General features: G+C 45.5%; 1 protein-coding gene, 1 non-coding gene and 1 pseudogene across 2 annotated transcripts; all 3 read right to left on the bottom strand.

The window, feature by feature from the left end:
• Nucleotides 1-3,152: 3,152 nt before the first annotated feature.
• On the bottom strand, nt 3,153-4,993 carry LOC136518745 (large ribosomal subunit protein uL10-like; annotated as a pseudogene).
• A 1,388-nt stretch (nt 4,994-6,381) lies between these two features.
• On the bottom strand, nt 6,382-6,463 carry TRNAS-CGA (transfer RNA serine (anticodon CGA)). Its single transcript has one exon. It is a non-coding gene; the product is annotated as a tRNA-Ser (tRNA).
• Nucleotides 6,464-7,190: 727 nt separating this feature from the next.
• LOC136516289 (probable beta-1,4-xylosyltransferase GT43E) lies at nt 7,191-10,634 on the bottom strand. The gene is made up of 4 exons (XM_066509649.1): nt 10,240-10,634; nt 8,728-9,812; nt 8,171-8,429; nt 7,191-7,791 (listed from the first exon to the last, which is right to left on the bottom strand). Exons 2-4 carry the CDS (start codon nt 9,651-9,653, stop codon nt 7,621-7,623), a joined length of 1,356 nt encoding a protein of 451 aa, XP_066365746.1. The 5' UTR covers nt 9,654-9,812; nt 10,240-10,634; the 3' UTR covers nt 7,191-7,620.
• Nucleotides 10,635-16,168: the final 5,534 nt, after the last annotated feature.

Genomic DNA, 16,168 nt, shown 5'->3' with positions numbered 1-16,168 from the left:
TATCGAGCAGCCTCCTGAAACAGATCAAAGTTATCCATCACACCATCCTACCGGAGTAGATTTTCGGCAAGGTGCTGAGTACACCAACGATGGTGCAAAGGTGCATACCCCTCTATCTGCTCTCACACGGCATTAAGTATGCCCTAGTGCCTATCAGATATGACGCTAACCTCCTTGCTAGGCCCAACCACATGTATCCGGACTAGCCTCAAGAACCATCCCTAACTGTCATTGTTCTCCTTCTCAACCAAAGCAAATACCAAAGGAATCAACTTGTTCGCGTCACAGGATATGGTTATAAGAAGTGTGCCCTGGTATTTGCCAATCAAGAACGTACCATCAATGGAAAAGACGGGACGATAGTGCCTAAAGGCCTCGACACACTGAGGGAAGCACCAGAAAGCACGGAAGAATATCTACCTCCCATCCTTCCATGCATTTGGTTTTGGGATGTACTCATAATGCATGCCCGCATTCACCGCTTTGATTGCATTGAAAAGTACTAGCAGCTACTCATGCACATCCTCCCAGTCTCCATATATCATCTTCCACGCTTGCTACTTAGCCCTCCAAACTTTACCATAAGTTATCACATAGACTCCATACAATGCCTCAACGGTCCTAATAATTGTCCTAACCTTCATGTTGGGTTCTCCCTGCAATATTCTCATCAATCTCTTGGCAATGAGGGTAGATGTCAACTACCGATGCTTCAGTGTCAGCACAATTGTGTGGTCCGACAACTTTTGTGATCTTCCACTTTTCGGTGACCTTTTTCTTCCTTGCACAAACCCTTCATGGGCAATGTTCCTTGTCACACACAACTGTGTAACGACGCTCCGCATATGAATGCAAGACCTTGTAAGGTCTCTTTCGTATCACTGCAAACGCTTGCAACCACCTTTTTAATGTAGGGAGGTCCTTGAATACCCTACCCTTCTCAATTACCATGTTAGGGCCGGCCTCAGAAGCTTCTAGGAGCTCATCATCACGTCCTTCAGCACACGCCTAATCAGAATGAGCAAGATCGCTAAACTTGTGAACTCTTGGATCACGACGGCAGGGAAAGTTACGCCTCAGCATCTCAACATCACTCTCTGTCAGCTCTCCAACATGATGATCATCATCAGAATCAAGAGCCCTTGCCATCTCATATGACTCCGAATCATTCATAATTTTAACACTATTGGAGCCACGGAATCCATCTCCACAGTGCACTTGTGCAGCAACAGTGGGCACATCCACATTATCAGGAATGTCTCCTACAACATAAGTAGAAAAATAAGGAAAGAATGAAAAAATGGATGTAAGGAAGGGGGTAAGCTCCCAATAACCATGCAGATAAGACACGTACTCGGATGATTCTGTGTCAAAGGGGTCTCATGAGGAGGATCTACCACAACATCATGAGTCTGACAAGCATCTCCAACTAGCTCATTAGGGCAGATTGAGCATCGGGAACCATAGGTGCAACCTCCACATCCATATCAAGTTCTGGGATGGGAGGGTCGAAGTGTGCCTGCTGACCCATTGGTGGGGAAAACCCATGAGGGATGGGATCAACTAACATCCGACGCACAACCGCGTCCAAACTTTGGAAATGGCACTTCATAGCCAATCTCACATAGTTCTCCCACTGGTCTGCACACCCAATTGGAATCATCTTCCTTAGAATGTTGGGAGGGGAACCGAGGTGAAGTACACTCTCCACTGTGATGCCATCATCATCATCAGCTCCATGGCAATGTAGCTCCTCCCGAGCCCTTGCAACCAACTCACTAAATGAAGGCTTCTCATTAAATAACACAGGCATGCTTTACATCTCAACAAACTCAACATTTCCATAGCGATCTCTTTCCACAGTGCCTCCATGATATATGCTCACTAGGTTGTCCATCTAGTAGTTCAAACAAAAATTGAAATACAGTTCGTTTAATCCAAAGTAGCTGCTATATAGTACCTCTCTAATAGATACTAACCAACTACACCCTAAATAACTATGTCACTAGCTATCTAACTATATTTATCTCACTAACTAAATCAACTAGCTATCTAATAACTATATCTATGTACCTATGTCACTAGCTATCTAACTATATCTATCTCACTAACTAAATCAACTACCTACATCATCAAATTTACTAGAAACTACCAAATAATCAAAGTAGCACTACAATTCAAGCTAACTAAGTACCTACATTGCATATTCAAAAATTTTACCTGTCCAAGTCAATGCAACGATGCGACGCGGACGCCGAGACCGGAGCAGGACGGGGACGCGGAGGACGGGATCGACGGCGAGGTCGCGGCGCGCTGGGAGCTGGGGCCGTGTCGCGGCTGGGGTCACCGGAGGGAGCGCCTATGCACACGGCGGACGCGGCGAGCAGGGACGGACGAGGCGGCGCGGGCCGGGAGGGGCGGCGCGTGGCCGGCATGGCGGGGGCCGGCGCGGGCGAAGGCCGGCGCTCCACGCGGCGCAAGCGGGCTGCGGCCTCGGACGGCCGGCACGACGGGGCCGGCGCGGTGGCCAGTGCAGGTTCCGGCCCTGGCGCGGGCGCGACCGGGGCTATGTGCGGCGGCGGGAGCAGTGGTGCGGCAGCGCTGGCGGAGAGAGAGGAAGAGAGAAAGGAAGGGAGGGCGCATACGTAAGACAGGGCTCGACGCCAATAACCACGGCGCCAAGCTCGGCGTCAAGGTGCATGCCAAGTCACCGCCACGTCTGCGCCGAGCCCAAGACCTACGCGTCAAAATCTATGGCGTCGAGACGTGTAAGCTCGGCGCCACCAACGATGACGCCGAGTTAAGGGTCCAGATTTTGAAAGCATACCTTCATGGGCATATTTGTGAAAAATTAAAAAAAAAGGCTAAAAACAAAAAATTCGGCCAAAGAGACAGCAAACTGAAGGGAAAAAGGAAAGCTTGTCCCATACCCATACTCAGCTAATCAGGATTGGGCACTTGGCAAGTAGCGCCAATCGAATCCCCAGTCTCCCGAAATTATATCATAAACAGCAAAAACATGGACCACCGAAAAATTTGGCAGCCGATTTTGCATGCAGGACAAAAGCCACATCAAAACCAAGGATAGAGACATAACGACACAAGTGCCCAACATTAGCAAGGTAGCATTGTCGATTATGCACAAGGGAGGATACCAATTCTTTGTCTACTAAAAGCACATAACAAGCTAAACAGTTATTTGTTGCTCATAAGCAAAGGCCAAAACTTGCAGCAACCTGCTGATACGATCAGTCTAGTCGTCAAACAGGCTGAAGCCCATTTCCTCATCCGACTCCTCGGCAGGCTCAGGCGCCTTCTCTTCTTCCTTGGGAGCAGCTGAAGCACCAGAGTCAGCAGCAGCAACTGGGGCAGCAACAACAAACTTGCTTGGGTCCTGCAATTCAGCAGCATCACAAAATTAGAATTAGATTCGGACCATCTCAGACAACCAACTGCAATACACACTATTCACTTCAATACACTCATTGCTGCACAAGTGATAGGCTATGTACGAAGAAATATCTCTACAAACATTTCTAAGTTTCTCGAAACAAGCAGCCAAAGCAGATCTATGCAAGGGCTTCAGTCGCTCAAAACCATTCCAACGGCACAACTATAAGGAGCAAGAGGAGTTACCTTCAGGTACTCCTTGATCTTGTCAGCATGCGGGTACGAGTAGTCTGTCTCCACAGCAACACCAAGCACATTCTTGTACCCGTTGATGAACATGTGAGGCACAGCAGCAAGGGTCGGGTACGAGAGCGACAGGGACAGAGAGGCAACCATGGAGACATCAGCGGCGAACTTCTCAACCAGGTCCTCCTCAGTCAGGTCAAGCACCTCAGGGCTGAAGACTGATCCATCCTCGTAGACACTGGTGATCTGAAGACCGTATGAGAAGGGGCGGATACCCAACTTGGCGAGCAGAGCAGACTCGGATGAGCCCACCTTGTCACCCTTCTTGATCAGCTCCACGGGGGTGATGATTTCCACAGTACCCTTGTTAATCTTGGTGGGGATGTTAAGCACCTGAAACAAACAATTGAGTGAGAAGTAGCCATCATGTGCTTTTAACTGTTAGTCTTACAGAGATGTATTGCTCGCAATGCTCACCTGGAAGAAAGAGGTCTGGGAGGGATCCAGCCCAGTGTTCCAGGGGGCACAACAACATCAACAGGAGCTACGAGCCCAACACGAGCAGGAGCCCCAACCTGTGCAGAACACAATGAGAATTATGACATTGGTATTCTAGACAAGCATTAGATCGACAGTGATACTACGTCTGTAACAGCACAAATCCTACTCAATAACACAAATACTTCAATATTTTTGTCTAACCAACGACACAGAAAAATAACAGAAATTTGTAACGTGAACTGGGAACTTAAACTCGTTTGCCTCTACCAGAGATGTTTTTTCCACGATCATGAAGATGTTTTTTCCACGATCATGAAGCTAGTCGGTTCATCACATGGAAACAAACAGCCTTCCTAAACAACTGCTACAAAACACTGACAGGGAAGGAACAAGAGATGCGAGGAAAGTCGAACCCACCTTGTACTTGGCGACCTCCTCGCGCACCTCCTTAAGGTCGCCCTTGGTGAAGATGAGGCCGACGTTGCCGACGAGGAGGTCCATGAGTGGGTCGAAGGCCTTGTTCCCCGTCTTCTCGGCGTAGACCTTGATGCATCGCCTGATGAGCGTGTTCTTCCCCATGAGCACGACGGAGTCGCCCCTGAGGCCCCGACGGATGTCCTGGAGCTGCTTGGAGCCGACATTGTCGGCGAGGGCGATGAGCACCTTGGTGTACTCATCCAGCAGGGCGCACAGCTTTTTGTCGTACGCGATCTTCTTCTCCGCCTTGGTCCGCTTGATCGCCATCGCTGCAGAGGAACGCTAACCCTAGCGAGTGGAGGACGGACCTGTGGAGTGGAGATAGATACAGGAAGGAGGAGGACCAAGCCTTCGGAAGGGCAAGGCGGACGGCTTTCGGCGGCGGGCGGTGGCGTCGCTTTAGCCTAGGCGATGGGCGGAGGCGGCCGTGGTTTTTGTAGAGACGGAGGCGAGGGCGATCAGGTCGCTAACTAGACCGCTATTGGGCTGGGTCTCGTCAAACCGATTTGCATGCAGGCCTAAAGGGCCCACAAATCATTCTCTCAAATTGGCTCACCAGGTCTACACGGCCACGTGAATTTAGACCAATCTTGACTCTCTCGGAGACTTATTTTCTAACAGTTTTTATGTCTTGTGTTTGACTAACGAGAAACCTAGAATAAAAGATGACCGTATTTAAATATTTCAATTAAAAAAAATGTTGGATGGTTTTTAATATGAAAAGATATAAAGCCACTCTTAGAGTTGCTCTTAGTCTCTTTGTTATCTTGCCATTTCTCTACTTTTCTTGGACAAGGAAAGTGTGTCGCTCTGTTTCCTATTTTACTTCATTTTTTTAAGGAAATGTGACAAATGGCCCTCTCAAGGCTATCCCAACGCTACAGCCTAGCTTGGAGTCCCATTGTCCACGTCGTTGCCGAGCGTACAAATCAGCATCATTGGTGATTTCACAGAGGAGTACAGTATCCTGGTATTGTTGGATTTATCACCAAAGTGTCAATGTTTGATATTCCCTCCGTCTCGAAATAAATGAACATCTCACACCTTTATGAGTCATTTGATCTTAAATTTGACTACATTTATAGAAAATAGTATTAACATTTGTATCTATAAATAGATTTACTAAGAAATATATGGTGTGGCTAATCTAATGATATCAAACTAGTTAAACTAAAGATTGATTGAGTCCTCGAAATACGATATATGTGAATTTTGGGACATAGGGAGTATTCCAGAAGGTAATATTAATATGTCATAACCTAGTATATTGGCCCGTTCAGCTGGCTGAAACTTGGTTGAAAAACACTGTTTCGGCTGGTTTGTTGTGAGACTGTTTGGCTAGTTTGATGTACAGTAATTGAGAGGGGGATCAGCCGGCTGGCTAGTCTGATAAGACCCGCGAACGCAGCCATTATCTGAGGACCATGACTCCTCAAACTGTTTGCAGTTTTTTTATCATTAGAGCCAGCTAGTACTGCACTAGGTATAAGTGCTAAAGTGCCTAAAATTTAGACCGTAGAATCCAAATAGAGTCTTAGTTACGGTTTCTGCTCATTAAAGCTAGTTAGTCCTGCACTAAGTATACAAATTTGGAAAGCAACATATTTTCGTTAATTAAAAAATGTATTTATTGTTCTCGTTGGCTCAGCGATATCGTCGGCTGGCCAGTCGCTCGGTTCAATCGTCGTTGGGCGCTCGAGTGACAATAAAAAAAGAAGAAGAGATTTTTTTTTAAGTCAAAACAAATGACAGAAAAAAATGTTATTACGTCGACAGCAGGATTCGAACCTGCGCAGGCAAAGCCCAACAGATTTCGAGTCTGTCTCCTTAACCACTCGGACATATCGACGTTTTTAACCTTATGGAAATTGTGTGCTATATAACTAAAAAGTAAAGGCTAGGACATCATTAAATCCGTTTATTCCACGTTCTCATACTCATGCAAGATCACCATATCAAGCCTTCGAGCTGAGAGAACCATGTGCCCATGCAGTGGCGGATTCAGGATGGGATCAAGGAGGGGGCTAAGTAATGGACATGTTGATTGATAATGAAGATTTAATGATGATTTATGCTTGATGCTACAGTAATTTAAACGAGAATTAAGGCTCACACCGTGGATCCGCCAATGTGCCCATGTGCTAGTACATGATATGGTACTAGCAAGTTTGTTCAACTCCACATCATATTCTATAAAAAAAAACTCCATATCATGTGCACATGCCAATTTACAGTGTCCATGTGTCTGATTTCCTTGTCCACCGAACTTCCGTCTGTGAAATGGAAAAAAAAAGGGTCTTGCAGCAGGAAAATGTCACACCAGCTCTTAAAAAAGAGAGAGCCTAGACTGATGCGCCGTTCAGTACACCTGACTTGCCTCGGCCGACTGGCCGAGTGTTTTTTCATGCCACCAAGAAATCTGATCTCAAACAGAACCAACCTCACTGTTACAGATAAAGATAACAAGCGTGGCGTCGCAAATGCCGCCTTGTGACAAAGCAACTCATGAAAAACCAAAACGACAGGAAAAAAAACTAAATGTTTTTTTTTTAATCTCTTCACGTATCAAGACGGTATTTTGTCTTTCCTCTTAAACAGTTGCAATGTACGAGAGAGCTTTTACATCTGTACGGTAACACACGGTATGGAAAAACAGAAGAGCCTAAAAGAAAGTCTACATGTCGTATCTAGCTGGTGAATATAAGGAGAGAAAAAAATAAAGAACATAAAAGAAAGTAATACACAAAACTAAAAGGAGGGGGGATCCTGTCTTGATTGTCACTGCAACGAACCCCCACATTACTGAAGGCAGATCTCGGCACGCAATATCCATGTAATCTTTGGCGCAACTTGTTCAGGATGGCATCAACCAGCAGCCTAAGTGGACACCTGGTAACAACAGGGAGTTGAAATTTAGAACTATCATGCCGCTGGAGACGTGCTTCAAACTTCTGCCTTGCTGGGAGAAATCGCCTCTAGGAGCAGGCATAGTGCAGCAGCTGGAAACTATATTACAGGCATGTCAGCTTCCAGGTTCTTATAAATTGCCCAGCCTGTGGGGTAGTTGAGTTGAGGAGGTTCCAGGTTGAAATTCCAGATCATGACCCTATTGCAATTGTCTGGAAGACCCTCTATCTGGCGCTCATTTTTAACAAGCTTTTCTATAAATCGTGATTCCTGCAAAAACACATGTCAGGTCAGACCACATAGCTTTGTTCTATGTCAAGAAAGATGGCCATGGTGCATTTGCAATTGGTGGCAATACTTGCTTGAAGAGATCCTTAACATCCTTATGGTTTTTATCTATTGATTTTGCCTCCATTATAAATCTATTATTTCATTGCAAAACCGAATTCTGCGGTATATTGTTCCACCACAAGATTGGCCACTTCTATAAGAATGGAGAGCTGTAAACTGAAGTTTCGCTAAGTAGTAACTATACCAACTAGGATCAATCTTCAACATAGATGAGTCCTGACTTTACACAGAGTTCCATCAGCTATGTGAAAACTACTGTAACGTTACTATTGCAGTTCATGTATTAAAACAAACTCACCTGCAAACCACCTCTTCCACCTGAGTGGACTATAACAGAATCCATAGGTGGGCGGTTCCATCTTTGAGGGTCCCATAACATTGTACTGTTGAAAGCGAATGCAGAGAAACCAATTGGGAATCGACGAGTCAAACTCTTCTTTTGAACTGTCTGGACTGTATGCCATCTCATGACTCGATTACCTTTGCAAATAGGACCTTCCAAAACTGCCCTATACTTAGTTCCAACATGGATTGCTACAGGCCATGAACCAAAACGCCTGAAAAACATAGCAAAGCTCATGAGAAGGGAAGCAGTGATGTCTCATTTAATTCTACTGAAATATGGCTAGCAGATCTTTTGAGTTTTGACCTGAAACTTCTGGTTAATGTTTTCAGGGAGCATTGTGGTTTTCTAGCTCCATTCCAATCAAGACTATGTGATGCTTACAGTCTTATGTGTCAACAAAAAAAAAACTATCTTTAACTGCTTATATGAGTCATCAAAACAATTTGTAGATAATAAGTTCATTGCAAATATATCAGCACAGGGAAAAAAATGTGGTAGAGAGTTCTGACCTGATTTTCTGCATTTCTTCAAATACATCAGCTGTGTATGACCGCTCTTCATCAGCAAAATGCATTATACCATCAAGGTGATGCCTTTTGACATGATAGATTGCATTATTCCTTTGACACACAGCAATCTTTCGTACACTCGTGGTATTCTTTCTACATACAAGATGCCTGTACATAACCCCAGAAGACCTCAGAATTTCTGCTGTTTCATAGGACTGTTCAGGCCATTCCACCACTAACCACAAAAGAGGTGCCTGTACAACTTTCAAAACATGGGCTAGCCGATTCAAGTAATATGCCTGCTGTGGCCGAACAGAAGTGATTGTCACGATTATCAGCAGCTTCTTCGCGACAATGTCAGATTCTTCAATACCAGGTAACGCAGGTGACGATTCAGCAAAATCTGCCTCATCATCCAACATTGCAGGAACTGGAGGGCTCTCTTGAACCTGAGGCTCGTCAATCAGTTCGACCTCTTTCTCTACTACAACTGTCTCCAGCTCCTTAACTTTGGTACCCATCGTTTCAGTCTCAATCACACCCTCATGGAACGGAAGCCTCTCGTTTTCAGATACTATTTTCTTGTAAATGTCGACAGAGAACAAAGGCATGAACCCAATGAAAATGCCAACCATGAAAAAGAACAACAGATGGACTGCAACTCGCCTGCAGCTCAACCCCTTTGATTTTGATCTCTCCTGTGATCTACTATGCCTCTGGGAAGTCCTAGCCATGTATGCTGACTTTAACTTGCTCCACAGCAGGAAAAAGTCCAAGGAGATCACCGAGGCCAGCAACCCCCTCATTGCGACATAGGACTGCGAATACAGCAGTTTTGGAGATGGCAAGGGATCGTTGAACTCGGACCAGTCCCTAACCGACCCTTCCCGTAGGATAACCCCGCTGTTCCTTCGACTGGACACCATTCCAGAATCAAGGCTTCGTGATGCATGTACTCCTCCTGAATTACTCAAAAGCACGAGTCCTTTAGTCCACGGTTGCTGCACTTTCTATCCCTTTCACTCATGTGAAGCCGTGGATGCGGTATCTTTTTTTCCCTAATGAAGTAATCAATTGAATTGTACCTGCAAAACAACGTGTTGCGAGAAGTGCGTCAGCTGGGCTCAGCTCAAGATCAATCAATACATGCTCAAGCTAATCCATAAAGCAGGCTAAATTGAAACATTTCCCTGGAGCACCGATCCAAATTGCAGGAGAGCAAGATCCAAAGTTAAAGGCGCATATGGCTCTAAGAACTTGAGAAGATCATCACCAAGGAAAAACCAAACATTTCTCCCTAACAAGCAGAGGCGGACCTAACTAACGGGCATGGGGGATCAGCTAAAACCGCAAACTTCGGAAAATTAACTGCTACCATCACTCCACCGCGCAGGCGAACAGCACGTCAGCACTATCCGCATCGCAACTATAGCTGGACGGATCGGATTCTTCTTGTGCAGGACAAAGCAAGCAAGCCAGCAACCCGTCCAAGCAAGCAAAAGGCTTCCTTACCAAGGAGGGAAGACTAGCAACCAGGCCCGGGCGGGATCTCCAATCCACGTCGGTGAGAGCAGGAAGCGGCGGGCCGCCGGCGGCGGCGGCGCGAGGACGCCTGATCCAGATGCAGGGGGGGCTGCTTGCTTCGCGCACGGCTCTGCCGCCTGCTGCGGTGGAGTGGAGGTGGCTGGCTCGGCCCCCTCCCCCTCCCACCACGCCTCTCCTTTTCGGAAACCGCGGCCCGTGCTGTTGAGCTGTTCCCGGCTCCGGCTTGACTCTCCTACCCTTCCTCGCTTTCTCCCTCCACGCAAACCGAGACAGGGGGAGTTGGTGAGGGGATGGGTGGATAGAGAAAACGGAGCTCCGCGGGCGCGGAGGCGGACGGGGAGGGAGACGAGTAAACAAATGGCGGGCCGGTCGCCGTCGGTCGGTCTGGTGAAGTGGACAGCGGAGGTTAGTTGCGTCGCCGGTTGCAATCCAGCCCCTGGATTGTTGCGGTTTTACGGACGGTGACCGCTGTTAGCGACTCCCGCGTGCTGCTAGGCCGGCGCACGGTGTTCTTTTGTACCGCAGGTATGACTTTGTTAAGGGGGGTGTTTGGCATGGCTCTGGAGCTGAACTCCAGCAACTCCAGCCAATTTTTCAGTCAAACACTCCAACTCCAAAATTCCATGGAGCTGCCAACTTCATGGAGCTGTAGTGCAAATGGAGGTGGAGTTTTGGAGCACCTCTTTTGCAGCTCCGACTCCACCTAGAGCTGGCTCCACTTAGAGCTCCGACTCCAACTAGAACTGGCTCCACCTGGAGTTCTGGAGTGGAGCAGCTCCACCCAGAGTTGAAGCCATGCCAAACATGGGCACATGGAATCTTAGGAGCTTGGTACGATAGTCGAGAGTACATCTAAATAGATTTGGATCAAATTAAATGTTATCAGATTTGACTAAATTTATAGAAAATAATTTTAATACTTGTGTCTCTAGATAGATTTGTTATATAAAAATATATTTCATGATCAATCTAATGATATTAATTTAGTAGCATAAATTTATTATTTTTAAATAAACCTGGTTAAATTAATTAGTTAAACTCCTAAAAGTAAGAATTGAGAGACTGTATAGCAATAGAAGAAGGTGTAGTATGTGACATTTGGATATGCAAGTTCCAAAGTAGATTCTACGGTGTCATGTGCATGGATTTTGACTTCCTTCGTCCTAGACTCCTAGCGATGGAGACGGCCTAGATGCGATTATGAAGCAATAGAAAATTAGAGATTATTTCAATGTATCTTTCATGCCCATCAAACTCGATGTGTGGTACGTTGTGTGTTTGATTTGATAGCGTGGAAAGTTATTACCTCATCAGCTCTGCCATAATTTTTACACTTTTTTTGTAAACCGCTAAATTGTCTTCTAGACATGACCACGCATGCTAACGATATATGGAACTACCCATTTTGACCTTAAATGTAGGTTGGACTTATGGACAAGGATTAATAAAGAAGATCAAATGATCTTAATACCCATCGTTTATACTGCTTTGGTATGTTTGAGGAATTACATAGTACCATTTGTTCCAAATTATAAGATGTCGTGACTTTTTCTATATACCTCGTTTTTACTATTTATCTAGATATAGTGTATATCTAACTGTATATAAAAAAACTATGTATCTAAAAAAGTTATAATATCTTATAATTTAAAATGGATGGGATAATAAAATAGATCAAAAGACTTTACTGCACTTCATTTGGTTGTCTCGAAAGTTTGTGGGCCCAATGTCAAATTTCTAAATTAGCCCCTTAACATGTCCATGTCAAAGCGTGCTTTTGTACATGTTTTCGGCATATTCCTTGTTTTCTTTACAGTACCATGATTAGCTTTGGTTGTAACTAATCATAGCTCTTAATAGGGGATTAAACTTGGGATTGGGGGAGGATTTGTGCACCGCTCACCTAACGCTTGCCAAAGCGAACAAGACGTCTAAACCCCCAGCAAAACAGGCTTAGAGCAAGGCTAATAGTTACGGTCGGCTGCTGGCTGCAAGTCTCTTTGTAGCCTTCTCTCAACCCATCTATATAATAATTAGCTCTTCACTATTAATACATGACTCACTTATCTCTCTCATGAAATTCTTGTATTTAAACCAACTGTAAGCTTATAGGCGACTCCTCTCTCCTCCTCTTTTTTTTTTCTCCACCACAGCGTTTAGCTGGCTACCTCGAGCGGTCGAGCCCGTCACCTGTCATAGGACTAGAGACAGTGTCTGGACAGTGGACACAAATAACGAAGTCTAAAAAAATCAGGCCAATCTTGCCCAGCTAGAAATGGTTTTTTTATTTGTTTTCCACTCAAGAATATCCCACGGCCTTTCCAAGCCAATTCGTCCAATAGTCCAATCTATGATATCGATACTGTCACGTCATTAAAAAAATACTATATTCTTTAGAAAAAACAACTGCTACAAGACATGATATCATGTTACTATATCCAGTGCTATCATAGTAATTGATTGTTTCATGTATTTATGTCTATGGAAGTGGGTCCAAACTATTAAAATTAATTTTGAACTGTTGAATTTCATGACAAAGCTATAAAAACACCTTATTTCTTTGCCACATAAACAAAACATCCTATGTGGCGTCTAATAATGTGTATGTATAGCACTGGAAGTAGCATAATAATAGACACGAATTTAAGGCCTGGAAGTTTTTGCTTTTTTCAGCAACGCAAGCAAAGAAATATTTACCACGGACAAACCTATATATTTCAAAAGAAGAGTCATTCATTTTTTTAAGTAGTATAATATAATAATTAAGCAAGGGCAATGAGATAAGAAAAAGGGTAAAAGATATATAGAAGTTCTAATGATAACTTACGTTAAAAATATTAAGAAGACTAAAACGATATATGTTTCGGATCAGAGGTAGCACTAGACTTGTTTATTGTCCATGTCATTATCATGGCAATAATGGTCTCTTCTAAAACAAGTCATCTCGGTGACATTTTTTCTACGCGATTTAGCCTTTGTTTGGACCCCAAAATTCAAAAAGTTGCTACAGTACCTGTCACATCGAATGTTTGCAGCCCATGCATGGAGCATTAAATGTAGACGAAAAGAAAAACTAATTGCACAGTTTGATGGGAAATTGCGAGACGAACGTTTTAAGCCTAATTAGTCAATGTTTGGATACTATTTATCAAATAAAAACGAAGGTGCTACAGTAGTCCCAAAATCCAAATTTCGCGAACTAAACAAGGGCTTAGTGTTCACGATGTTAAGACCATTTCCTTTTGACTTGTACTAGATACACGCGTGGAGTATGTCATGTCAAATGTGCTGACTGCTGGGTAGAATTGGTCTAGTAATAACTTAGAAAAAAGAGGTGAAATCATATGCATGCAGTGCTTTTGATTAGATCTTCTCTAGAAGAAGAGAAGCAGCAGTAGGTGATACCCAAAAATAACCCAGAAAGTACCAAGGGGGTGTTTAGTTCCCACCAAAATCTAAACTTTGGCACTATGTAAAAAGAAGATTCCCCGTCACATCAAACTTGCGGTACATGTATGGAGTACTAAATGTTGACGAAATCAAAAACTAATTGCACAGTTTGGTTGTACTTTGCGAGACGAACGTTTTGAGCCTAATTAGTCAACGATTGGACAATTATTACCAAATACAAACGAAATGCTACAGTGTGCTATATTAATCTACAGTAATTTCGGCGGCGCCGAATCCGGAGGCGCAAATGCCGAGTCTTTGTTTACAAACTCGCTAATTCCGCGGCCGAGTATTAAATATAGATTAATTATGAAACTAAATACTCAGATTGAGACTATCGAGACGAATCTATTAAGCCTAATTAGTCTATGACCTGACAACGTGATGCTACCGTAAATATATGCTAATGACCGATTAATTAGACTTAATAAATTCATCTCGTGAATTACTAACAATTCTGTAATGTATTTTATTATTACTATCAAACATTCCACGACACCTCTTCAACTTTAGTCTAAATCAAACAGCAGAGAGCCAGTGGCCAGCGCAGACTCCACTGCCGGAGTCATCCTGCAGCCTGCCATGCCCGTGCCATCCTGAATGCGCGATGCATGGGCACCGCACGGCACGGGACCGGACTCCGGAGAGATATCGGCTGCTGACCTGCTGTGGTCATACTCATACATCGGCTGATGGGCAGCAGAGCAGGCTGCAGGCATGAGGCATGGCTGGCTGGTTCTCCCGGTTGTCCTTGCCACGTCACCCCTCTCCCGCACGAACGCTCGCGCCCGGCCTTTGTTTGAGCTCTGCGCCACGTTAGATTGCAAAAAATTGCAACCCGATGAATAGTAGCATTTTCGTCTTATTTAGTAAATATTGTCCAATCGTGGACCAACTAAGCTCAAAAGGTTCATCTCGTGATTTCCAACTAAACTGTACAATTAGTTATTTTTTTTACCTATATTTAATGCTCCATATAAGCGGCTAAAAATTGATGTGATGAAGAGAGAGTGAAAAAACTTGAAATTTGGAGGTGATCTAAACATGGCCCTGAAGCGGCGTCTCCTGCCGCTGCACACGCACAGCATAATGAGGCGGCCTTGGAAAAGAAACATGCACCGGAGAAGCTCGGAACGTGGCACTCCGCGGTTGCTCCTTTCACCTGCCGGCAGCGCGGATCGGAGAGCGAGGTTTGGGACAGATAACCAGTTCTCCACCTGAAAAAAGTGGTCTGTCTGGTCAAATCACCCAAAAGAGATGTGAGGTGCTCTGTTAACACACGTGTTGCCCGTGATCTTTGTCCGGTTCGTTTGACTCACAGCTGAAAATATTATTGACTGATTTATTATGAAAGAAAAATATTATTTGTTGATTGAAAAAGTATGGCTCATAAATCAAGGAAGAGGCGCTTATCTGTTGAGCGCTTGAGCTGGTGCTATCCACTGTCAAGTACTCTTAGCAAGTAGGAGTTGCAAGACTGTTCTGAGTTTTGACCGATGCCTGAACATCCGCAAATCTTGTCAAAGAGCCCGCTGCAAAAATGCATTGTGGGTGGCAATGGCAATGGCATGCACTGTAGCTCCACTATCCCAGTGAATGCTAGCAGGTACGCAGCGAGTAAATGCGGTGCTCTCGAGCACCACCCCTGCCATGATGGCCGGCCGGCGAGGTGAGCGGTGATGATGCACGCATGGAAGGGGAGCAGAGTTGAGCATAGCAGAGCAAAGACTCGACTCGTAGTAGGGAGTACTCGCAGCGCGTAGCACTAGTGGTAACTACTCGTAGCGGCACAGTAAATACTGCTGCCAAGTACAGTACGGAGTATGGAGTACAGTAGTACGACTGGTTGCTTCTAGGCCTAGATCGAGGGTTGCCGCTGCAGGCATGCGCAGCTAGCACTGCCGCCTGCTGCCGGTGCATGCATGCCTGCGCAGGTGTTGTCGCGTCAAAGACGACGCCGCTCCAGCGCGGCGGCGGCGCCATCAATTCCGATCCGCCGAGCGTCTCTGCTTTGAATACTTGTGTTCCATGGATGTGATGATGATGGCCTTTGATACCTGAACGGGGCATTATAATCGCAGCGACTAATGCCCGCACGCCCGCACGTACCAATGATGCTTCGCTTCGCCTCGAAAGGTCAGTGCTTGATGAGTTCCAACGACGATTTGCACCTGCGGATGCCGCACGGCTGGACGGCGTATCGGAATTCGGACCAGGCCGCCTGGTGTCACCGGCGCCCGGCGTGACCAGCCGCACTGGAGAGGCGGGCGCCACCGTCATCGCCACGAAATCCGGGCCAAGTTCGCCGAAAGACAGGGCAGGCTATCGGCGTGGCTGCCGTGCCGTGCGCGTCTCCCAGATCCTGGCTCGCTCGGCTCCTCCCAGCCCGGCACGGAAGAAGCGGAGTCGTGGCGAGATGGCCAGATGGCACGGCAGGAGACAGACA

This window comes from Miscanthus floridulus, chromosome 17 (genome assembly GCF_019320115.1).
Source record: "Miscanthus floridulus cultivar M001 chromosome 17, ASM1932011v1, whole genome shotgun sequence".
In the NCBI taxonomy this organism is placed as follows: domain Eukaryota; kingdom Viridiplantae; phylum Streptophyta; class Magnoliopsida; order Poales; family Poaceae; genus Miscanthus; species Miscanthus floridulus.
Note: the sequence above shows the minus strand (reverse complement) of the source record. Positions and strands in the feature narration are given on the sequence as shown.

What these genes read in the sequence shown, in the direction of transcription:
- LOC136516289 (XM_066509649.1), bottom strand. Translation starts at nt 9,653, where the DNA reads ATGGTGTCCAGTCGAAGGAACAGCGGGGTTATCCTACGGGAAGGGTCG. An exon ending in GAAGAAATGCAGAAAATCAG is followed by an intron (nt 8,430 to 8,727) that starts GTCAGAACTCTC and finishes TATGTTTTTCAG; the next exon opens with GCGTTTTGGTTCATGGCCTG. An exon ending in GTGGAAGAGGTGGTTTGCAG is followed by an intron (nt 7,792 to 8,170) that starts GTGAGTTTGTTT and finishes GTGTTTTTGCAG; the next exon opens with GAATCACGATTTATAGAAAA.